The sequence below is a fragment of the Miniopterus schreibersii genome (assembly GCF_964146895.1).
Source record: "Miniopterus schreibersii genome assembly, chromosome: 4".
NCBI classification, from domain to species: Eukaryota; Metazoa; Chordata; class Mammalia; order Chiroptera; family Miniopteridae; genus Miniopterus; species Miniopterus schreibersii.
Window position 1 is genome coordinate 74,128,633 of NC_138105.1, and position 23,127 is coordinate 74,151,759.

Below are 23,127 nucleotides of genomic sequence, written 5' to 3' on the forward strand. Positions count from 1 at the left end.
TATTGATTTTAAGAGACGGGGAGAGAGAAACATCTATGTGACAGAGAAACATGGGTTGGTTGCCTCCCGTGGCGCCCAAAAGACCGGGGATTGAACAGCAACCTGGGTATGTGCCCTGACCCAGAACCCAACCAGTGACCCTTACGTGCACAGCACGATGCTCAACCAATTGAGCTACACCGGCCAGGGCCTCACTCCATTTTCATGCACCAGTCCCACCTGTTTTCCCGGCTCCCCCGGGACGCTGCCCGGAAATCCATCAGCGCATAGCCGCCAGAAAGTTTTAGAATAACTGACTCTGGGTGTTAGGTACCTAGGTGGCTCCCAAGGGTCCCGCGCCTCCACCTACCTTCCCTGCCACACCCCCGCTTCCTGGACCCGCAGACCCCCTGCTTAATGCCTTCCATTTAGCACAAAAGAGTCTGCTCCACCCAATAAGTACTCGAGCGCCCGCAACGTCGCGTCTTCAGCGGACCCTGAAGGAGCGGGTGGAAACACTTTGTAAACTGTGGCAGTCTTCCAGGTGACCCGGGGGCGGAAGCCTACACCGGAAGCAGGTGGGCGACGCTCGCCCACAGACGCCGCGGCTTCGCTCGCCAGCACGCAACACGGCGGTGGGGCGGGGCAAGACGCGCGGCGCAAATTGTGACGCATGCGTGCAGCGTGCTCGGTGCGCAGGCGCTCTCGGCAGCGATTCGGCGGTTTCCGGTTCCGCCGTCCTCTTTTTTCTTCAGCGAGGCGGTGGAGCAGGTCGGTGGTGGCGCCCGTGCGGGTTCTCGTTGGTTTGGGGTCAGGCGGGAGGCAGCGGGGGTACGGGGACTGGGGCAGCGGAGGGGGCTGTCCGAATCCGTTCGTGCGGGCCAGGCTTCCGCGGTCGGCTAACCAGGGCGTGTTGGACTGGGGTTCTGGGCCCCGGGAGGCGAACCGGTCTTTAGAATGGCTTGCCCGCGCCGAAGTATTAAATCCTCCACCCCCACCCCGTTCCCCGAGCAGGTCTTCACCTACCCTCTTTAATACTTATGTAAAGGAGAGGCTGCTAGTGTCCATTTTGTAGGCCTTTTTTTGTTTTGTTTTGTTAAATGAAAAAGCCTGTGTAAACAAGTATGTGGCACGCGGTTGGCAGATATGGGTTGGAGCGAAGGCAAGAATTGTGGTCTAAGAAGTTTGGGGGTAACTGAGAAGGAAGCCAGAGTGAGTATGAGCTTAGAATTGGAGAGGAGAGGGCCAGCTACTAAGTTTGGATTCCCACCCAAACTGCAGGAAGGGTACTTTGTGGAACTATGGCTAGGGCTGGTGAAGGGGAGGGAGGGAGGACGGATTGACAGGACCTCCAGATCACTCTTGGGGGAAATGTCCCTGGCAAGATAGTACCCTGGCCGTGTACTTCTCATTGCATCTGCAGACTTGGAGGGATGGAAGATTATAGGCACTGGTGTGGGCCTGCAGTTGGGGTCCAATCAGGGACTAGGCTGGCCAGCCCAGGAGCTCAAGGTGCTGTGCCTGCAGTACTTACTTTGTCCCAGCCTCCCAGCAGACGCAGAGATGCAGATCTTTGTGAAGACCCTGACTGGCAAGACCATCACCCTTGAGGTTGAGCCCAGTGACACCATTGAGAATGTCAAAGCTAAAATCCAAGACAAGGAGGGTAAGTTGGAGTAGGTCTGGGTGCTGTGGTCTTGCCAGTACTTCCTGTGCATAATTTCAGGAAGGCATTTTATTTCTACCTGGGTTTCCCTTTTCACAGATTGGGGTTAATTGTGGAGAAGGCCTGTAGGGGAAGGGGAGAGCTGCCAGTAATGCTCTCCAGAGCCTCAGTAACTGAGTTTTTCTCAATCTCCAGGCATCCCGCCTGACCAGCAGCGTCTGATTTTTGCGGGCAAACAGCTAGAGGATGGCCGCACTCTCTCAGACTACAATATTCAGAAAGGTATTGCATGTGTGTTGGCTGGACAGGGCCTCATGAAGCCTGGGACTGACCCAGGTGGGGCATTCATGGCTCCATTGGCATGGGGAAGAGGGAGCAGCGTTTTGTTTTTTAATCCTCACCTAAGGACATGCTTATTGAATTTGTTTTTGTTGTGTTGTCATCTGAGGATATTTTTTCCCTTGGTTTTTAGAGAGTGGAAAGGGCAGGGGGACACGGCATCTATTGGTTACTTTCCTGTTCCCACCCTGACCAGAAATCAAATCTGCAGCCTTTCAGTGTATGGGATAACACTCCAACCAACTGAGCCACACTAGCCAGATCAGAGGAGGTGGGAAAAGACTTGCTTTACAAGATACTGTTTTCATCCCTGGAAACTGTCTCCTGTGTTTCCAGATGGCAATGATTTCCCATGTTCTCGTTCACCTTTCCTTTTTTAAGACGTGTTTTGTTTAAAAATATAACTGCTATAAAGGAAATCAGGGTCACTCTTTGCAGCAACAAGCTTTAACTGTCCTGCCTAGCAAAATAAAAGGTCGGCTACTTAAAAATTACCTTACCTGTAGGGAAGCCAGCTGGACACCACTGTTGGCATTTATTAGCCTCAGATTCCCCAGGGGCTGGTGTGGCCATCACACAAAGGCTCTGCTCTGCACGTATGGACCAAGTGCTGGGCCCAGAATGAGTCACTGTACCTCCCCAACCCTCATTTCCTATAGAGTCCACCCTGCACTTGGTGCTTCGTCTGAGGGGTGGCATCATCGAACCCTCCCTCCGCCAGCTCGCCCAGAAGTACAACTGCGACAAGATGATCTGCCGCAAGTAAGCATGCTTGGGGGTGGAACCTGCTGGCCCTGGTGGAGAGGGCTCAGGTACCCTGACCAGTCCTTCCTGTCTCTGCCCAGGTGTTATGCCCGCCTGCACCCCCGTGCTGTCAACTGCCGCAAGAAGAAGTGTGGCCACACCAACAACCTGCGCCCCAAGAAGAAGGTTAAATAAGGCCCCTCCACCACCACCTCGGGTACACAGGGCAGCCTTCTACCTGAACCCTGTGACCCTGGGGCCTCAATAAAGTTTCTCTTTTGTTGACTGGAGCAGTAACTGGTGTCCATGTGGCTGATCTGTCCAGTGGGGAAGATGGCCAAGGTGTGGATATCTCCCTTAGGGACTCCCTATTACATGACTTTAGAGTCTTTGGCAGTCCTGTCCTTTCAGGTTCCTCATCTGTAAAATGGACTGTGGTCCTGACCCTCTGCCATGTAGACTAGGACGCCTGCCGATCTTGGTTTTGTCATCTGTAACAAGGGAATGAAGACCTTAGGCCAGTGACTGGTGGAACGATGGTTCATCTGGGCCCTGGGCGTGTCCAGGTATGGTTGGATGAGGAGGAAGTTAGGAACACCCCACCTAGTGTAAAGCACCAATTTTGAATCTTAGAAGCAATGAGTCCTACCTGAGACCAGTGGTTTTTGGAAGGGTAGGCCTTTGTGGGTTTTTTTTAATATATCTTCATTGGTTTCAGGGCGGGGGGAGAGAGAAACATCAATGATGAGAGAATCATCTTATCTGCTGCCTCCTGCACGCCCCCTACTGGGGATTGAACCTGAAACTAGGGCATGTGCCCTGACGGAATGGAACCTTGATCTGGATCATAGGTTAGTGCTTAACCACGGAGTCACGCTGGCCAGGCCTTTGTGGGTTTTTTTTAAGACTTTGTATGATGCTTCTGCAAATCCCGTGAGGGCTGTGCACTGGATGCCCTGAAAAGGCCATGCTTCCTCGGACAATTGGGGCTTGGTGTAGGTGACAACCCAGGCTTGGAAACTGTTAAGAATAGCTGGGACCAGCAGTGCCAGCTAAAAGCTGGAATCTCGGTTACTACGTCTCTTGTCAGTTGAGTTTCATCCCTGGCCTCTTCCCTAGGCCAGGCCACTACCAACTTAATAATCTCCAATTCCCCCCTGGAGAAGGAAGCTTCTCAGCTCAAAACTGGTGACTCTCCAGCAGAAAGCTTGGAGGCCACCTCTGCACTTAATATGAGGTCCCATTGGCCTCAGCCTGCCCCCAGGTTCCTCCCTTCAGATCATTTATAAGGTCTTTACACAGCCTAGAGCAACTTGAGCTCTGTAATGTCAAACTACGTTGAAATCCCACTCGGTCTTCTGGCACTATATAATGAATTTGTTTTCCTTGTGTGAGGAGGACATTATGTGGATGAAAGTCGGTGTTGGCATAAGCATATAGAAACAAACCCAGAGAGCCTCGCTATGCTCAGAGCCGTACATTCAAGGACAAATGAAAGCAGGCAGGTGCTGGGAGAGAACCAGCAGAAGTAGAGTCGGGGGTAGGTGTCGCGCCTAAGCAGTCAGCCTTCCGAGTCTCCAGGTTTGGCCAGCACAGGCTGGGGTCTGGAATACCTCCGGGCCTACAGGGGGCGCTTACCGCAGCAGAGCAACCTCCCGAGTGTGGCTGGGACTGCGCAGTCAACCGGTGAGGCCGTGGCTGAGCTTGCTGTCCCCACTGTGCCTGAAGCTGCGTCAGCCAGAGGAGACCCAGAGCTCGAGGAACAAATATGGCCTTGGGTGAGCCTGGGCCCAAGCATGAACGGACGCAGGGAGGGCGTTATCGGCTCGGGAGCGCCAGCTTCATGCCCAGCCATGCCCCCTGCTCCGTAGAAAGATGCCCCGATCCAGGTGCTGGTGCAGCGCATCCAGCAGTTGCAGGCTGAGCGCCCGTAGGCCTTCCACCGCCTGGGGAAGTAAGTGCCGGTGCAGGGGCGAATACGGGTGGCAGGGTTGAGTCCCCAGGCTGCTTCGGAGGTGGGCGTTCCCGGGGGCGGAGCTGGGTCACCCTTGCAGCTGCATTGGCCGAGGCAGAGACGACCCAGGGTGCGTCCCCACTTCCCAATGTCCCACTCTTGGGGGTGTATCTCCTTTCCCCAAATGCAGCGATGGGCCTGTCTTGTGTTCCTCTTCAGGAATCAGTGTCCTCCACACTCGGGTCCAGGGACACTTTATGGGGGGGGGCGGGGCTTTCAGGTGGTCTATGCAGGTGCAGGGCCTAAGAGCCTGGGGGCGTAGCCTCAGTACCCGCCCTGCTGCTGAGGTCACCACCTGTACCTGCGTAGGGGCCCGCGATACGGCTTCCCGTGCTACCAGATCACAGTGCACGAGGTGACCCAGGCTTCGCCTGGGAGGTGCTGGTGGTGGAGGCCTAGCTGGCAGGCCCCAGAGCGCAGCCGCTGCTCGCTCGCCACGTGCACAGCCTACAGTAGCTGGAGCAGACAAGCCTGGCCGCGGTGAGGCCCTGCCCCCTATTCCAAACCTAGTCTCTCCTAATCTCGGTGGCCTGCTAGGTCCACTCTGTGCCACGTGAGCGAAAGGCCAGAAGATTCCAGTCCCCCAAAACTCCGCTCCCGGAGCTCTAGACCCCACCGCTTCCTACCCCACCTCAATCTTCCACAAAGGCTCCATTTGAGATTATCCAGCCTCCTTGTTTCCACCTGTCCGCTGGGTTTCATTCCAGGCTTTTAGTCCCAGAACCTGTCTGTCCATCCCAGTCCCTGCCCCCAGGATAACGCCGTCCTGAATGACCCGCCCCTGCCCCCACAACGCTCTTCCCTTCTGGTTCTTCCTAATGCTTCTGGTCCAGTCCTCAACTCTGCATAGGGGGCAACGTGGGTTTTCAGGCCCTCCCCCTCCCAGTAACCCTTGACCCTAGCCTAGGTTCTGGACCTACTCCTTTCCCAGGGTTCCAAGGCCCAGTGTACTAGGCAGTACAGCCAATCCTGGCTGAGATACACTATTCCCTGGCTAAATCCACATGAAGCCACACCCATATCACATTCTACACTGGGATTGCCAGGCCACCCACGCCTCCGAGATCCCAATCCCAGTCTTGGTTTCTGGCCTACTTCTACCCTGGGATTATAGGGCCCTGTCTTGCCCCCAAGACCATGAGGCCCCACCTACTGTGCCCCTGTAACCAATATCTGGCTGATTGCTAGTCACACACCAACGTGCAGCCTACTCAGCGCTCTAAAAATCCAGGCTCACCTGGCAGGGCAGGGCTCAGAGGTTGAACATCGACCTAGGGTAGGATCCAGGAGATTAAGGTACGGTCAGGGCACATGCCCTGGTTGCGAGCTGATCCCCAGTCGGGGGCGTGCAGGAGGCAGCCAATCAATGACTCTCTCATCACTGATGTTTCTTTCTCTCCCTCTCCCTTCCTCTCTCTGAAATCAATAAAGATATATTAAAAAAAAAAAAAATCCCAGGCTCTTCCCTCACTAAGCACCTCCCTGGCCACTCCCAGCCATGGCCCCACCCCTTTGCTCCCTTTTTGGTTGTGTGGGAGGGCAGGGGGTGGCCTCTGCCTGCAGTGATATCCTCCCTGCTGCCCCCTCTCGCCCCTGCACCAGGTGACCCAGCTGCAACTGATGGGGGCACCAGAGCTCAAAGGGCAGGAAGACACTCTGCAGTTGCACCAGCTGAAGATGAAGTGAGTGTCTCTTCCCAGTGGGCTGGCCATGCTAGATTTGCACATGGGCCAGGCATGCACTCCCAGTCAAGTATGCCCTAGGGCTGGCACTGTCAGACCCTCTGGACCTGCACACAACCCTGAGGGTGTGCACACTGGAGTCCACACCTGGTGGCTTCCAGAAACACAGCACATTCCCCCAGTGCACACACCCTCCATTTCCACACCAGATGTGCTATTCATTTCTGGGACAGCTGCACATCTCAGACACACCAATGCCATTTACATGGTTGAACTTGGAGCTTGGACACGGTCACCCAGGCCCCATCGAGCACACGCCTGCACATTCCTGCCCTCGCCCCCCCACGCACAAACACATGCACACCCCCTCGACATCTGCCAGTTACATTGTACAGCCTCCTAATGGCATACGCCCACTCAAGATGGCCTTTTCTCTCTGCCCACTGTGACCTACAAGACCACCCCTGCTCCCAGGCACCCAAATGATCCTGGGCTGCTAATGCTGCCTGGAAGCTTGGTGGTGGGCAGGGGGGCCCCGGGCTTGCCACAGCCCCCTCAGAGCTGCACAGTGGAGGCTAATTTGCCCCATCTGGGTTTTATTTATAGTTCCCATCCACTCTTATAGGGTAATTAAAACCATGGAAGCCATCAACAAGGTTCTCCAGGACCTCAGATTTGATGCAGAATCTGCTGAGTGATGGTGACTCCCCAGGGACCCTCTGAGGGAAATGGGAAAAGGGTTGGGTAGTGCCTAGCTCTGACTGCTAGCTGGATGGGGTGGAGCCCGACCGGGCTGTTAACCCTCTGTGAGGGGGCCACACCTCCCACAATAAAGAGCCCTTCATCTGCAGCTGCTCTACTCTCTCTGTCTCCTGGGTGCTGGGGTGTGTATACCTGTTGAGGGGGCCCCATAGAGGCAGGGATGGAGGGTGAAAGACTCCCTCCCCCAAGAGTGATTAAACTGTTGTTTTGAATCACACTCTCTAAGGAGTTTAGAACCAGATAGTTGCAATCCTGGGGAGAACGAGTCTGAAATTCTGGAAGGGGAGGATTTCAATCCCAAAGGGTCATTAGAAGTCCTCATGCCTCCCCTACAGTCCCCACCCCAGGCCTCTGCAGCCCCAAACTCACCTTCACAATCAGGGAACCTAAAATAGCTCCTTTATTTAAAAAGATTCTTTGGAGGGGTCCTGGGTGAGGGAGGTAATGAATCCTCTTCACCCTCAGCCCTGGCAGGGGTTCTGGGCAGCTTAGCCAACCCTCACACACACACACCCCACTGGGTGCACCCAAGCGTGGCCTTGCATGGAGGCCAGAGATGTGGTCCTTGGAGCTCAGAGTGCCCATTCCAGCTCCTGCCAAGGGTGCTTGGGCACCGTGAGGTGAGGGTACAAAGGTGGCCCCAGTTTGGTTGCAGCCCTGGGTCTCCATGAAGCAGGGAGGGCGGCCCCCAGCCCCTAGAGCTTATCTGGCAGGACCTGCAGGCAGAGGTGAAGCCAGGCTAAGTAGGGAGCCTAGGAGGGGCCAGCACTGCACAGCAATTTAGGAACTCCCCTTTTACACCCCCTCCCATTCAGGTCCTGGCCCCACCACTTTCAGCTGGGTTACCTTGGGCAGGGTACTGCCTCTTCCTGGGCCTTGGTTCCCCATCTAAGAAGTAATATCTATCCATCCCATGGGGTGCTCTTTCGGTAAATCTCTTGGCAAAGGCCCAACATGCAGTAGGCGCTCAAACATGCTAACTTGGACCAGTATGTCCATTCATTCCTCAGGATGACGTTACACTTTGGACATTTTCAAGGAGTTAGGTGCTCTTACTAGGTTAAAAGCCACGGGGCCAGGCACACAGTTGGTGCTAAGTAAATGCTGATAAATAAAACTGAAGGATGAGAGTGGGGGGGCCCACAGCCTATTGGCCACCGGGAAGGCCTAATTCTCCCTATCTCCCACCCACCTGGGCCCCCCTTACCTCTCGCCGCGCTGCGTCTGCCCGAGGGCAGGATCCCCTCGTCCTGTGCTTGGAAGGAAGGAGGTGGTGTCCGGGGCTGTGCACCCACCTCCCTGCAACACCCCTCATCCCTCGCCCACAGGTCCCTCCTTCCTACCTGGTTGCGGGTCTTGTGCGACTTTTGCATCCAGGCTCGCCACTGGTCATAGAGGCGGAAGCTGAGGTTCGAGCAGTACGCGTGCTTCTTGAGCCAGCCGAGGAACTGCTTGAGCTCGCGCCGCACCGGCCCCGAGCTCGGCTCTCCGCCCCGCGGCTCGCAAGCCCCGCCGCCCGGGCCCGGACGCTCTGATGGAGGCGAAGCGGCAGCATTAGCGCGCGCCCGACAGAGGGCGCGCGCGGGCAATGGAGGGAGGGTCCCTGCGTGGCTGACCGCGTTCCCCTCGGGCACCTCCCCCCATTTCCCCGAGACCGCGTCCCTTCCACCGCCCAGCCAAGCAGCCCAGCTGCGCCCCCGAGGAGGTGGGGGGTAGGGGAAGGAAGGGGCTCCTCCTCCACATCTCCTCCAGGAACCTGATTCCTGTGGCCTGATCCAGGTGTGAGTGGAAAGGGTTGGAGGAGAAGGTGAGAAGCCAGGCCGTGGACTCAGAGACAGAGCAGGGGGCAGAGAAAGGGAGAGAGATACAGAAGCAGAGACTGAGAGATGGGGACAAGGAAACACAGGAGATGCAGGGACGGCCAAAGCTATGGGGTCAGCCATGGAGATTCAGAGAGAGGAGGAGGGGTGGAGAAAGTGGGGGAACAGAGAGCATAGGGGTGTAGGGACACAAACCAAGAAAGGCAGAAAGACAGAAAGGGAGAGGAAGAGAGTGACAGAATCGAAAGGAGACAGCCCCTGGGAGCATGAGCCAATGGGACCGGGAGCTGGTGGGAGGGCCAGGTGGGAGGCCCGCCTGCGGCCCAGCTGCTGGACTCAGTCAGCCCTGAACAGGCCGGCGGATAAGGACATCGGCCTCACGTCATAAATAACACAGGGGACCCGCTGACAGGCCCTGGCACAGCCCAGGCCCCTGCTGGCCTCCCCCAGCCTCCCCAGCCTCCTTTGCAGACGCAGCCGCCTGCTGGCTCCCGTGCAAGAATCGCAGGTGCTGGGCACGAGCAGGGGCCAAGGCTCAGCCCCTCCCGGTCATGCTAGCTCCCGCCCACCCCAGAACCTGGAGGGCCCCACAGAGGGGGCTGGGGAGCTGGCTGGAGCTAGGCTCTACCCCTCCCTGGTTCTGAGACCCTCTCTGGGCCTTTGTTTCCCCATCATCACAGGAGTGAGCCTGGTCCTGGACTTCAGCAAATTGAATTCAGATCCCCGTGTGACCTTGGGGTCTGGCTAAATCTTCTGAGGCCAAAGTCCCCTCATCTGAGAAAAGAGGCCTACCTTGGGGTGAAACCATGGGATGAGCAGGGGAAGGGAGCCTTAGGTGGTGCTCACTATGAGGGTACTTTGCATGGGTTATCGCATCTCACCTGCACAATAGTCTGAGACAGGAGTCATTATCATCCCCACTTTCCAGATGGGTAAGCTGAAGCCAGACATTTCAAGTAACAGATTTCATATCATTTCACAAAGGAGACAAAGGATGTCCATGGACTCAGAGGAACCCCAGATGGGAAGGGGAGCCAGACCCAGGCCCCTAATCATCCCCAGCCCCCTACCTGGGTCAGAAGGGGAAGCTGAGGCCCATCAGAGGGAGAGTTAGCAGCCCAACAGCCTTTGAAGCAGGGGTCTCAAACTCACTTGCCCTTAGGGGCTGGGGAGGGGTACAGGTGGGTGAAACGGGCCAGTTGGGGATGAGGCAGCTAGAGAGAGAGGACCTGGCATGAAGGGGCAGCCTTTGCTGATAGAGACTTCAGAGCAACACTGGCTGTGTCCTGTCACATTTTCTAGACAATTTTTCTAGGGAACCTAGGATATTTGTGTTAAAACTTCCTATTTGTAAATGTCTTCAAGTAGATTAAATTTTTGTTTGTTTGTTTTCAAATGATAGGTCAAAGAAAATAGATCCAGGGGCCAAATTAGGCCCTGGGGCCACCAGTTTGAGACCTCTGCTCTCCTGAAAAAACAAAAGAAGAAAACAGAAGCCCAAGCCCAGGCTGGTTTAGGGCTGGTCCCATAACCACCCAGCCATGTTGGGGTGCTCACCACTGCGGGGGGTGGAGGCAGCCGTAGGGTGGCTCCACTCACTCCAGATCCCTGCCTTTTTGGAGCCGTAGATGCCAAAGGGGTTGCAACGCACTTGAACGAAGTAGACGGTGCCTGGCTTCAGGCCGGCCAGGCGGCAGGAGGTCTGGTTGCTCACGTCGTCCACTACCTAGGCGGCAAGGGGAGGGTCAGGGACCACGGCGGGGACCCGGCGGGGCCTGGGCGGGGCGGGGGCGGGACGGACACCTTCCAATCCACACTGTCCTCCACGCGGTAGCGGATCTGGTACTTGGCTTGGAAGAGGAAGTCCTTGAGGGCGGGCGGGGAAACCCAGCGCACGCTCAGCTGGTCCTCCAGGCCCCCGACTCGGCTCACGTGCACATCGGGCGGGGGATCGGTGGTCACTGCCAGGCGGGGTGGGACAGGGCTTAGTCATGGGCTCCTGGGACCTGGCTGGCCCCTGTCTGGACTCAAATCCCAAAGCAAGTGGCTTAGGTGGCACCTGCTTCCGTGTCCCCCCCTTACCCCTCGCGTCCCCTCCACCCCACCCCCTCGAGCATGGGTGGATTATATTAGACAATATTCAGGAAACACTCAGCGCCTAGAAGCACTCAATTAATGTTAGCTGTTATCACCATTATTATCTGTGACAGGAGAAACATAATCCTATCTTCAGGGAATTCTGTAAAAACAGACACTGCCTGGCTGATGATGATATTATTATTATTCCCAGGAGGCCAGGGGGCCATCAACCACCCACCTCCAGCTCCTTCCCACCTTACAAAGGTCCTCAGTATGACAGCCTTGCTGGGTGCAGAGGGACAACTGAAGCTGAGAACATGCCCACCACACCTTCAAGACTTAAGGAAGCAAAGAGGGAAGCAGGCTGGGGTGGGGGTGGCTCCAAGCCAGGATGGATCTGAGATCCTTCTGGGAGCCCTGTGGGAAGCAGGGAGAGCTGGCTCTCCCCTTGAGGCCTTGGTGAGGGGCTGAATGGGTTAAGACACAGGCCTGCTCAGGGCTGAGAAACACCCTAATTAGATTAGGCCCAATTCTGCTACAGATCATCCATTTCCTGCCTCCTGCCTGCCCCCCCCCCCCAGCTCCAGGCTATGGCTTCCTGGGGTGCCTCAGACCTGGACAACCCCCTCCCAGCTGGGGGGTGAAGGCCCTCTGGCACACCTAGGCTTTGAGGAGGAGGAGGGGGAGGAGGAAGCCAGGCCAGGTGTTCTCTGCAGAGTGGAACTATCCTGGCTGATTCAGGGGGCTGGGGACTGATGGGTACTCCCTACCCCAACCAGCAGGGTTGGGCCAGAGATGCAGCCATGGCTGGGCTTGGGTGGGGGCAGGAACCCCCCCGGGAGATGCCTCACCCACATCCAGGATGTCCAGTGTGAGCACATCTGAGCGGGCCGAGCCCAGCCTGTTGGTGGCTTCCACCCAGATCTCGTAGGGAGTAAAGAGGGCCAGGTCCTTGGGGATGTGGCAGGAGTGGGGTCCCACCGTGTGGTACTCCTCACATGTGTTGTCCTGCCCATACCACCTGCAGGGGCAGGGGGTGAGGACACATAAGGGTCCCTTAGGGGCCTCATACCTCGCTATGGCAGTCCCAGAGTATAGACAGGACACTTGGCTCAGAGGGCAGACAGGCTTGGCAAAGGCCTCACAGCCAGGCTGGGACACATGTCACCAAGGGTCATCACCAACCTCAGCTTGTACTTCAGGGAGTAGTTCGTGTGGAGGAAGGTCTCCCCATGGGCCCCCGGTGTCCAGCGGCATGTGAGGTCCTTCATGTTCTTGGACCAGCAACTGATGTTGAAGGGTTTCTCCGGGGGCACTGGGGAGGGGGTGCAGGGGCTGAGGGTCTGGACCAGCTGTGGACAGGTGGAGGAGCTGCTGGTCGCCAGGCAGCCCCACCTCAGAGTGAAAGGAGGGTGGACAGGGTGGGTGTTGGCATGACTCCTGCATGAGCTCTCTTGGGGACAGTGGTGGAGGTGTCTCCAGGCTCACGTTCCCACCCAGAGGCCCATACCTTTCAACTTGTGCAAGTGCGCATGCCCACCATCCAGCCCTGGGCCAGAGGGCCCATGATTCATGCCCCTCTCCAGTGAGAGATGCTGCTCCCCAAAGCTACCCCTGAGCATCCTGGGAGCCACTTACAGCCAACATAGAGGCAGGAGCCCGCTAGGATGCTGCCATCTCGAGCATGGCACACAAGGTTGTCCCCCGACTGCTGCCTGGATCCGTTGAGGTTGGCCAGGGCGAGGGCCAGGGTGGAGGCGTTGAGCATGCGGGAGAGCTCAGGGGGCAGGCGGCGCCCGTTGAGAGTCCAGTAGAGGCCCTCTGCAGTGGGGCCCTGCGAGTCCCCGTGCACTGAGCACGTGGCCTGCAGGGAGGAGCCGATGAGGAGTGTGGGGTCCTGAGGACTGATCACAGCTGTGTCTGGGGTCAGAGAAGAGGGCCTGTCAGGCCTGGAGTAGAACTGCCCTGAATCCCCACCATGCTAGGACCTCCAGGACTCCTGGCAATCCTGCAAAGGAGCTCTTTACTATTATACCCATTTTATAGATAAGGAAACTGAGGTTCAGCTAGTTCATCCAAGCCACTTCATCAATGACCTACTCAAGGTTTGAGTGGTTACAAACCTCAGGCAGAAATGCCCACTCACATTCAAGTCACTTTTGCTTTGCATATAGTTCTGAAAAGCCCTACACTCTGACTTTTTTTTTCTTTTCATTTTATTTTTGGCAGTTAGAAATAAAAGATTGTGAGTTCTTTCATATCCCCAGGGCCTCACAGACAGTAGGTGTCTCTGTGGGGGATACCCTATAAAAATCCCGCTCTTTTATGGGTTAAAAAAACCAAGGCTCTGAGAGATCAAGTCTCCTGCCTAAGGTCACTCACTGAGGGAAGGGCACACTATTCAAACCCAGATTTGTCCATCTCCAAAGCCCTGCTCTGTGCTGGAATGGAAGGTGGCTGGGGCAAGCTCTGGGCCCCAACCACTGTTCAAAGGGACTGGACTCAGTCCCTTGACTCAGTCTGTCCTTTGACTCATTTTTCCTAATCTGCAAAATGGGAACAAGAAAGTTCCTGGTTCCCAGGGCCATTATGGTGATCAGATTCTAGGAAGTGACTTCCTAAACTGGGTTCTGTGAGCTGGGTGCTGAGCACTAGGCCTCAAGGATGAAGTGATTTATGCCTCCCCTCCTGCTGGCAATTGGGGCCAGCCCTCTTCTGGGATTAGAACATAAGAGGAGATTTTTTTACCCACAGGGAAACCAAGGGCTAGAGAAGGGGGTGGGTACTTACAGTCCAAGCCCCTGAAACCCCTCCCTGAGTCTCAGTCTCCCCATCTGGGAAGTGGGCATCAAGGTATCAAACACATGCTGTTGTTTGAAAGGAGTGAAAATATTATCATCAGGACAACTCTCTGGGACCTTTAAGCCAGGCTGACCTAGGTTCGAATGCCCCCAGCTCACTGTGGAAGTTCCATCCAGGCACTTCTCTGAGTCTGGGAAGGAGGCTCTCTCTCCACCAAGGGCAGTTGTGAGGACTCATTCCCTCACTTGTTCAATCCTTTCACTGATCACCGACAGTGTGCCAAGAGATGGGGGCACCATGGTGACCAAGATACCCAAGATTTCTGCCCCTGTGGCCCTGAACCCAAGAAAGCAGCAGGAAAAAGAACAAATGTCTAAGAGAATAAAGAGGGAGACAGTAAAGCACAAGTCATTAGTGGCATCTCAATGGCCCAGGAGGCCTGTCTAGGGAGGTGGCATTTGAGTTGAGACCTGAATAAAGTGAAAGAAGCAGCCATGAAAATATGTAGGAGACAGTATCCAGGCAGTGGGAGCAGCAAGTACAAAAGTCCTGGGGCAAAAATAGTAGGAAATGAGGTCTGAGAGGTCATCAGGAGCCTGACTGGCAGGGAGTATTCCAGAGTTCTGAACAGGGGAGGGATTTACATTTTTAAAGGATCCCCAGGCAACTGTAAGAAGGGACTGCAGGAGGGTAGAGGGAAGGGCAGCCCAGCTTCCTTGAGATGGCAGCCAAGGACAGGATGATCCTGCCCCCCTGGGATGTCCCCTCCACAAAAGCCAATGGCTGCCTTGTGCTGGCCTTCACTGCCCCAGATGGTTGAGGTGGGGTGGACACAGTTCCAGGGGCCAGCCCTGACAATTTTCTGGGGCAAACTTGGCTTGAGGGCCATGTCTTGCTGGAACCTAGAATCACAGTTGCGTTTGAGGCTTGGCCCAGGGCTCTCCGGAGGTCTCAGCATCCGTGCGAAGGAGCCGGCTGAGCGGGCCAGAGCTGAGGAGGCGGGGGTTGGGGGGGTGCAGGGGGCCGCCCCGGAGGTCCCAGGCAGCCAGCCGCTAGCTAATTCTGAATTCCTCCAGCAAGAACTCAGGCGTGCCAGCATCTCTGCCCCGGCCCACCCACCACTTCCTGCCTGCCCCCACCCCCAGCAGGGTGGGAGGCAGGGGCAGGCCAGGCCTGCCTGGACCCCAGGCCGACTCCCAGTTCTCAGGGGATGGGTGAAATCCCTCCTGCTCCCCCCCCCCATATTCATAGCCTGGTTAGGAAAGGGCTTTCTGGGGGGTGCTGGCTGGGGGGCACTGCCCCTCTGCCACACCCGCCTGGCCTGGACTAGCCTTGCTCCATGCCAGCAGCTGCAGCTGCCCTCCAAGGGCGGGGGGGGGGGGGTACGGGGCGAGAGGGCAAGGCCAGGCGGGCCTGAACAGGCCAGTCCCCCACCCCAAGCTCCAGCAGGAAAGGTCAGAGGGAGGCTGTCTCCTCCTGGGATGTGGGTGCCAATCTCAGCTGGAGCACCTGAGCAATTGGCTTTCCCTCGCCTGTTCTCAGTCTACTCTCTCATAAAATGGGAGGAAAGTATACTCTTTCTACCTGCTGGGGAAATTAATGAGATGAGATCATGAGGTCCAGAGTGCCTAGGAACTATGAGGATTAAAGCCCCTCCCAGCTCTGGGGTCCAGGCTGGCTCCACACTCCCTAAATAATGGGTCAAGGCACTTAGGGCCAGGATGCACACATTCCAAGGGAAACAGCCCACTGAGGTTGGGGGGCCCTTGGACTGATTAGGGGGCCTCCTAGAAGGCTCCCCAAAGCAGATCCCTGGGCTAGTCTTTTGGACAGCCCTCCCACCCTACATCCCTGCCTCCATGCCGTTCTCACAATGCTGAGGCCTTTAAAAGTTTTTTCCTTCCCCACTTCCCAATCTGGAGCCATTGCCGTTATTAAAAAGGAACACCATGTGTTTTAAAAGGGAAAAGTGTGAGATTCTCTGCAAGCAATACAGGAGGGTGACCTCCATCCCAGGATCCCTACAGGGGTCCCCATTTCCCATCCCACTGGTACCTGCAGACACTTTACAACCCACCCGCCTGCTGGTCAGGTGCTAAGACACACCGTAAGTAGAAACATATTGCCGAGGTGTGAGAATCTTTTATTTAATTTCTTCCCCCTTAAAGGAAAAAACACACACAGAACAACAATCCCACCACCACCACCACCTTCCCTGCTGCTCTACAGGCTGGGAAACAAAGCCTGCCACGAACACTGGCACTCACAGGTCTTCAGGGACCTGGGGAGGGCCTTGCGCAGCCCCTCACCTGCACAGGCACTCTGGGATGCTGGGTTTTTGGCAAGTGCCCCTAAGGGCGTGCGGGAACCCTGCCCTTTCTGGAGGAGCATCCGCAATGAGCCTGCAGATAGCTCTGCAGTGTGGGGCGACCCAGGCAGCAGTGTGTGTCCACCTGGGGCAACCTGTGTGTCTGGATGGGTGTGTGGAGTGACTATGAGTGTCTAGGACAGCTGTGCCTGTGTGTATGCTCCTGTGTTATATCCCCTGAGGAATGAGTGTATGACCACGAAAGTGTGTGTGCCAGGGATGGAATGTGTGTGCGCCCTGATGGTGTGCGAATGTGCATCTGGGATGCAGTGTGTGCGTCTGAGGGCGAGGGTGATGGGCCACAAGCCAGTGTGTCTTTGTGTGTCTCTGGGTGTGTCCTAGAGTGGGTCTGGATATAGAGACTGTGTCCTGGAGGGGTTGTGCTTGGGGTGGAGAACAGAGAGTGCGGGAGGCCAGGAGCTCCCGACGGGGCGAGGGTCTTGGCCTGCCCGGCTGTGGGTTTCCGGGGCCCCCCAACTCAAGGTTGGGCCCGCGGTGCCTGGACTCACTGGCTCCCGATTCCTCTCCCTCTCACCCACTGGCTCACAAAGATTTCTCTCGCTGGAGGTTCCCAGCCCGGCGCAGCCCGACCGGGAACGGTTCCGAGGGACCCCAGTGGCTGAAACTCCGAGGACCCCCGCGCGCAGTGTCCCGCCGGGGGAGGGCGGCGGCGCCGGCCCGCGGAGAGGCGCGTCCCCGGGGACCCCGGGCCGCGCGCCAGGCGGCCAGAGCCGCCCCCCTCCCGCCCCGCCTTCCTCCCGGGGCTCATCCCTCCACGGGGCGGGGGGTGCTCGGGGCCGGCACCCAGCGCGCCTTCCGCGTGCGCCCCCGCCCAGGATCGGTGCCCCTCGGTCTCCATGGCTCGGAGTCAGGGACGCTGTTGCGTGCGCCCGCCGAGTCTCCGCACGCAGAGGGTCCCAGTACGCGGGCCCCCCAAACTCCGGGGACCCGGCCGGGCGTCCTCGGCCCGGCGGCCCAGGTAAGGCCTCGGGTGCGGAAGCCGGACCCTCAGGCCAGTGGACTGCTGCGCTGTGCGCCCCGCAGGTGAGGGCGCCCCGAGGGCCGTGCCGGGGGCGCCTTCCTTTGTTCCCCGGCCGTCCAGGTGGCGCCTGCGCTCCCTTCCCGCCCCCCCCCCCCGCGGCTGCCCCCAGGGCGCACGCTCTCTGCCCAGGCGGGAAGGGGGGGAGCAGGGCGCCGGGTACTCACGGGCTCCTGATCCGTCTCGCGGCGCCCCGAGGACGCAGAGAAGCAGTAGGGGCAACAGCGGCGGTGGCCGCCGCGCGGATTGGGCGGCGGGGCCCAGGCGGCCGGCGGGCATGGGGCCGACGCTGCAGGGGGCGCGCGGCGGGCAGCGGCGGCGCGGGGCGCGGGAGGGCGCGGACTGGGCAGCCCGCACGTCGCTGGGCGCTGGCGCGGAGGCCAGAGCAAGTCTGAGCAGACGAATTGACAAGGCGCTAATACGCCGCTGGCCCCGCCCGGCCCCGCCCCCGGCCCGGGGTTGGGGGGGGCGGCGGGCCCCGCACCGGCTTCTCCGCCGCCCGCCTGCCCGCGGGCACCGCGCGCCCCACCCGTCCGGCCTCCGCCCCGCCGCACACCGCGCGCTCTCTGTCCCGCGGCCCAGAATCCCCTCACCCAACCCCTACTGGTCTGGGACCTTCCATTCGAATTCGGCCAGTTCCAGGCTCCCCACCCCCAATGTGGGACCGGGCGCCCCCAACTCCGTTTCCATATTCCCGCCTACTTCCCTGCACCCTGCTCTCGGCCCTGTGCCCCGCCCCTTCAATGTCCCCCGTGGCCCTTAGCCCTGGCGCGCTCCTCCCCCCGCAGTCGTCTGTTTCAGCCAGCACCCCAGCTCTGGTCCCGCCACCCCACTGAGTGGTCCCTGAGCCCCGCCTGCTTCCATCTCCAGCCCTTTTTCCTCCCAGGTGCCTGAAAGTTGCTCCCTCTTCGCCCCACACCATCAGCGTGGCGGTCCCATCAGTCTCGGCCCAGCGGCCCCCCTCTCACTGCATCCTGCCTCTCTTCGTCCTCGCGGGCAACCTCCGGCCCAGGGTTTGCTGGAGGGAAGCTGGAAGCACGGAGTCCCTGGCACTCACTCTGGCTCAGTAGTTCCCCTCGCTCGGGATGGGGCTGAGTTTCCTCGGAGCGCTTGGGGGGCCTCAGGAGGGAGCTCCCGCGTGGGCAGATGGGGGAAAAGGGCCCCCGTGGGAGCGGGGACGGGGCCCTGTGCGGGTACCGCCAGCCTGCAGGAGCGATGCCCAGGAGGAGAGCGGTAAGGAGCCCCCCCAGACTCATTGACACCCCCCACGGAAAAATCCGCTCAGCGGCCCGCGGGTGGGGTGCGCCACGCAGTGAGTAATCGCTCCGGCGGCCGCCGCCCGCCGACTCCAGGTAACGCCGGCCGCCGGGAGCGATGCTAGTTTGTCTTACTTTTTTTTACGGAGGAATCCTTCTCTGTGTTGTTATTTTTGGCCATTGCTTGGGTTTCGGGACCCCCTTCCAGCCCAGACGCCTCATCCCCCTCCTCTCGGTCCCTAGTCCATCAGTGCGCCTAGGATAAAAGGGTTTCTGAACTCCAAGGCCACAGTGAAACTGAGCCTGAAATGAGAGTTCCCGCCCGGCCCAGGGTTTGGGTCGAAGCCCCGCCCCTAGCCGCGAGTTCTGAGAGGGGGTCTCTAACTCTCCCTTCACCTGGTTCCCTTAGAGGCCTGGACCCTTCGCGCCTGTACCTAACCAGCCAAGGGGGTAAAAGGGTCTGAGGGGGCTTAGGAACCTCGACCTTGTTTGCTCAGGGCTGCCCTCCCTCCACCCCTGCTGCTTGGGTCTCCAGACTCAGGTCCTGGGGGCTCGGTGCAACCCCCCCAAACCTGGACTTTGGATGGGTTTGGGTGGCAGTAAAGCCTTTTACTGGAACCAGCCAGGCCTCTGCCTCAGTTTCTCCCTCCGCACAGAGGGTAACTCCTAGCCAGCCTAAGGGTTTCTGTCCGAAGATGCAGTGCAACAGAGAGCCCCACAATCTAAGTGATCTAAGTGCTTAGCATAGCACTGAACACTAGGGACATGTGCTTTTGGAGCAGAGGTGGCCCCCAGGCCTCAGTTTGTCACCTCTGAAAAGTGGGGCCATAATCCCACCTGCCAGGTGGGTGGTCCAGAGGGTTAAGTGGAGGTGGCAGTTCTTGGATGGGCTTGTGTTCAGCATATGTGCCACCCCTAACCCCACTTCAACGTTTGACTCTCTTTTTGGAAGACTTCTAGAGGAAAATCTTGATATTTCCCCCCAATCTCTGCTCCTCCCCAAGTCATCCCTGGGGCTTAGGAAAAGGCTCCCCCATCCACCCAGGTGCTCGGGCCAGAGACCTGGAGGCGTGCGTGACAGCTCTCTCCTTTGTGCATCCCCCACGTCCCATCCATCAGCAAGTCCTGTTGGCTCTGATTCCAAAATACATCCCCATCCTGAAGTTCTGACCCCCTTTCCCCCACCTCATTCAAGTCCAGGCCCCATCATCTCCCTCTGGGGTGTCGCCCAGCCTCCTTCTGTGCTTCCCCCTTAACCTTCCTGTCTCCATCTGCACAGTAGGCAGAGGAGGGAACTTTTAAAAGAAGTGAAGCAGGTCTTCTCTACCCTGCCACACTCCTCCCCTCCCCTCCCCTCCCCTCCCCTCCCCTCCCCTCCCCTCCCCTCCCCTCCCCTCCCCTCCCCTCCCCTCCCCTCCCCTCCCCTCCCCTCCCCTCCTCCACCCTCTTCTTCCCCTTCCTCTCTACTCACTACTCCAGCCACTGCAGCCGTTTCCCCAAACACATCAGGCAGGGTATTTGTATGTTTGCTGTTCCCTCTGCAGGAGTGCATTTCCCCCAAATTTTCCCCCAGTTAGTGCTCTCTCTTCCATCAGGTCACAGGTCAAGTGTCGCCTTCACAGGACCTCCCACCCTTCCCAACACTCTTTATTCCATTCCTTTTTGTAAAAAATGGTCATTGTAACACATCTCTTCAAATATCGCTTTTCTCTGGTGACATTTTTTTTAGACTGTGAGCACCCTGAGAGCCATTAGGACCCCCATGTTGGGTCCAGGACAGGAGAAGAGCTCAGCGAACATTTGCAAAATAAAAAGATAGAGAATTCTCAGTCCCTCCAGGCAGCAAGAAAACTCAGTCCCAGTGAATCATGTTGCTTAGGGTCCCAGTCAGGCCTATGCCCCTAACATGCCCTGCGACCCAAGCCAGTAGCCACCCTTCTCCGGCCCTTACCTATAGAAGGATATGGATCCTTTGGATTTCCCAATCCTGTCCAGCTCTGTCCAGGAGTGTGCCCTCTGACCCCTGGGTGACCTTGACTCCATACCATTGACTTTAAGGAAAGATTTGACCTCTGGGTGCACCCTTGCTTACCCTTGGTGCCCCTGTGGCTTAACCCCTTCTTCTCCAGTTGCACCACCTCTTTGCACAGGAAGAGGAACCAGCATTGATGGAACTTCTAGCAAATATTGACCCAAGTCCTTGAAGGTGGCTGGGAATGTACTGAGGGGCAGATGGAGGGAGGGCCCCACATAGGCAGGGGAGGGGCTCCTCCTCCTTAGTCTTTCAGCCTCTACACTGAATTAGGTTGGGGGAGACCTTCTAGCCCCAGCTCCCTGCGTCATTCCAGGGCATTGAGGCGCCACTGGAAGGAAGCCATGGTTATAGCACCTTTAGGGTCCCATAGGGACCCAGAGCCAGTGGGAATGAGGAGGGCACAGAGCTGCCTCTCCCATGAGACACTGTCTCCACCCCCCCACCCCCAACCCTGCTTAGGGCTCAGCAAAAGATTAGCTGTCTTGTGGTTCAGGCCAGTGTTCCCAGGAAGTGGTGACAGTGAGGTTCTGGACCTGGGCTGGGGGGCTGGGGGCAGCAGAATCAGGTTCAGGACCTGTGTGCATAAGACCAGGGGACTTTAGCATTTCTACCCAGGAGGCTGAGCCTGGGGAGCTGGGATGCCTGGGTTACAGGCATTGGAGGTGGGAGTCCCAGAGCTGCCTAGGTCCAGGTCAGGGCCATTGCACTGAGCCTGGGTTCCTTACCCCTCCTGCACCCCGTAGAACCTCAGCTGTCTGGGATCCAGTAGGTGCTGGCAGTTAGGAGACATTGTGCTCCTTTCCCCTGCCTCCCCACTGTCAGCAATCGCTGGCGCCAAAAGGCCATGCCTTCTACCCAGCCTGTACCCTACTTGGGGGTGGGGGTCAGCGGGGTCGTGGGGAGGGCGGCAAGGGACAAAGGGCGCTTGTCTGGTGCCCGCTCTGACTTCGGGCGCTGCTTCCCGGACGCCAGGCCGCTGCTGATTCACACCCAGGCTGGCCGCAGCGCCCCCCGCCTGCCGCCCCCACCGGGCCGCCCCAGGGGGTAGGAAGTGGGCGGGGGGCGCGGGGCGGCGCCGAGTCAACTTTCCCTCTTAAGCCCCGAAGGAATGTCGGCGGATTTCCTGAAATCCGACCCTGGCCGCCCGCCGGCCCTCCCGCCCCTCACCTGGACCCGCTCCCTCGGGAACTGCAGGAGGGGCGAGGGGGCTCACCTGGGGGGGCCGAGGCCGAGTCCTTCTTCCGCTCCGGCTCCCAGCGGCCTTTAGTTGCGTAAAGGGGGTTGGGTGGGCGGCAATCAAACCTTTTCACTCCTACTATCCGGAGACCTAGGCCAGGGGTCCAACCCCTCCTGCCTCAGTTTCCCCCTCTGCAGAAGGCCTCGGTGTGTACTTCCCTTTGCGCTCTAAGCTACGCCTCTCATCCTCGACGCGCGCGCACCCGCAGTCTTGCCTGTCTTTTTTCTTCTCTTGCTTGTCACCTTGAGCCTCAGTTTACTCATCTGCAAATCGGGAATTACTACTAGCACGTCCTAGGGTTGTTACAAGAAAATGCCCGGGAAGTGTTTTGTTTGAGATAAATGCAGGGCGGTAATTGTGGAAGGCTTAAGCGCGTGTGGCTCTGGAACTGACATGTGTGGGCTTGAATCCTAACTCTGCCGAGGGGTCCTGGGGCCTAGGTTTCCCACCAGCGAAATTGGGGATGTTTCCTCTAGGCGCCGGACTGGCGCACTGTGGGTTAGACTCGGGGTTTCCCCACACTTTAGCAAACAGCGGCTGAAGGCTCTAGCCGCAGGGTCGCCGCGGCATAGCCCCCGAGGGGAGGGGGAGGGGGAGGGGCGCGCCGGGATCCAGATGTTCGGGGTTCACCAGGCACAGCCGCGCCTGATTAAGCCACGTGGGGGCTGGCCGAAACCGCGGACATGAAAGCGGGGCGGCCGGCCGGGGAGAAAGCGTGCGCCATTCCAACCCCCCACCTCTGTTCCTTCCTCCTGGTCCGGAACCTGCGGCGCCCTCTGACCCATAGACCCCGCGTGGCTGCCACCGCGTCTACGGGGGCGGAGCGTAGAAGGTGCTCCGCTAGGCCTTGGCAAGCACCTGTGAGAGACACTCTAGGGAGAAGGGGGCATCTTTACAGGGGACCCAGGTTAAGAAGGGAGCCTCCACTCCCATACCTGACGGAGAGGAAGCTAGGGTGACCTAACGCTAGACTCACGGGGCTACAATCTGTCACCTTGGAGTGCAGCTTTTATGGAAACCAGAAGTGTCCATTTGTCCCAGGTTTTCCCAAGACAATTAGAAATTTTAGCAACACCCCTCGCATCCTTATCTGCACCTCTGTGCCTCATCCCACTCAGTCCTGGGCCGAAGGGCCCCCAGTCTGGGGGAGCAGGGGCCAGATCCTCCGGATCCGTGGATCATGGCTGGGCCAGAGGAAGGCGAGGCTGGGGGAGCCCTAGAGGACCTGGAAGGGCTTTTCAAAGGAGGCGAACTGCGCACAAGTTACCGCCCCCCTGACGGGTGTCAAAGGAGATAATGCCAGGG

At 58.2% G+C, this 23,127-nt stretch overlaps 3 protein-coding genes across 4 annotated transcripts; 2 read left to right on the top strand and 1 right to left on the bottom strand.

The window, feature by feature from the left end:
- Positions 1-734: 734 nt before the first annotated feature.
- On the top strand, positions 735-3,018 carry UBA52 (ubiquitin A-52 residue ribosomal protein fusion product 1). The gene is made up of 5 exons (XM_081134955.1): positions 735-750; positions 1,403-1,645; positions 1,841-1,927; positions 2,644-2,746; positions 2,830-3,018. Exons 2-5 carry the CDS (start codon positions 1,543-1,545, stop codon positions 2,921-2,923), a joined length of 387 nt encoding a protein of 128 aa, XP_080991081.1. The 5' UTR covers positions 735-750; positions 1,403-1,542; the 3' UTR covers positions 2,924-3,018.
- Positions 3,019-3,264: 246 nt separating this feature from the next.
- On the top strand, positions 3,265-7,272 carry REX1BD (required for excision 1-B domain containing; the record flags this gene model as incomplete). Its single annotated transcript, XM_081135478.1, is given in 9 exon segments — positions 3,265-3,294; positions 4,273-4,506; positions 4,600-4,660; positions 5,030-5,104; positions 5,107-5,138; positions 5,142-5,195; positions 5,199-5,222; positions 6,345-6,424; positions 7,050-7,272. Coding segments are annotated over 9 exon segments (663 nt in total). The 3' UTR covers positions 7,123-7,272.
- A 296-nt stretch (positions 7,273-7,568) lies between these two features.
- Positions 7,569-17,858, bottom strand: CRLF1 (cytokine receptor like factor 1). Of its 2 annotated transcripts, none has more exons than XM_081134932.1 (9): positions 17,462-17,858; positions 12,724-13,005; positions 12,271-12,400; positions 11,937-12,106; positions 10,810-10,967; positions 10,564-10,732; positions 8,530-8,717; positions 8,394-8,441; positions 7,569-7,902 (listed from the first exon to the last, which is right to left on the bottom strand). In XM_081134932.1, the coding sequence occupies exons 1-9, from the start codon at positions 17,571-17,573 to the stop codon at positions 7,882-7,884; spliced, it is 1,278 nt and encodes a 425-aa protein (XP_080991058.1). In that variant the 5' UTR covers positions 17,574-17,858; the 3' UTR covers positions 7,569-7,881. The 2 variants fall into 2 exon arrangements, with proteins under 2 accessions (XP_080991058.1, XP_080991057.1); XM_081134931.1 differs by having other exon boundaries at positions 8,394-8,436; positions 17,462-17,641.
- Positions 17,859-23,127: the final 5,269 nt, after the last annotated feature.

Coding starts and splice junctions, on each gene's coding strand:
- UBA52 (XM_081134955.1), top strand. CDS start 1,543: ATGCAGATCTTTGTGAAGACCCTGACTGGCAAGACCATCACCCTTGAG. Junction 1,646..1,840: donor TAAAATCCAAGACAAGGAGG/GTAAGTTGGAGT, acceptor CTCAATCTCCAG/GCATCCCGCCTGACCAGCAG. Junction 2,747..2,829: donor GACAAGATGATCTGCCGCAA/GTAAGCATGCTT, acceptor GTCTCTGCCCAG/GTGTTATGCCCGCCTGCACC.
- CRLF1 (XM_081134932.1), bottom strand. CDS start 17,573: ATGCCCGCCGGCCGCCTGGGCCCCGCCGCCCAATCCGCGCGGCGGCCA. Junction 10,733..10,809: donor AGGACAGTGTGGATTGGAAG/GTGTCCGTCCCG, acceptor CTTGCCGCCTAG/GTAGTGGACGACGTGAGCAA. Junction 8,718..10,563: donor TGCCTCCACCCCCCGCAGTG/GTGAGCACCCCA, acceptor CGCCTCCATCAG/AGCGTCCGGGCCCGGGCGGC.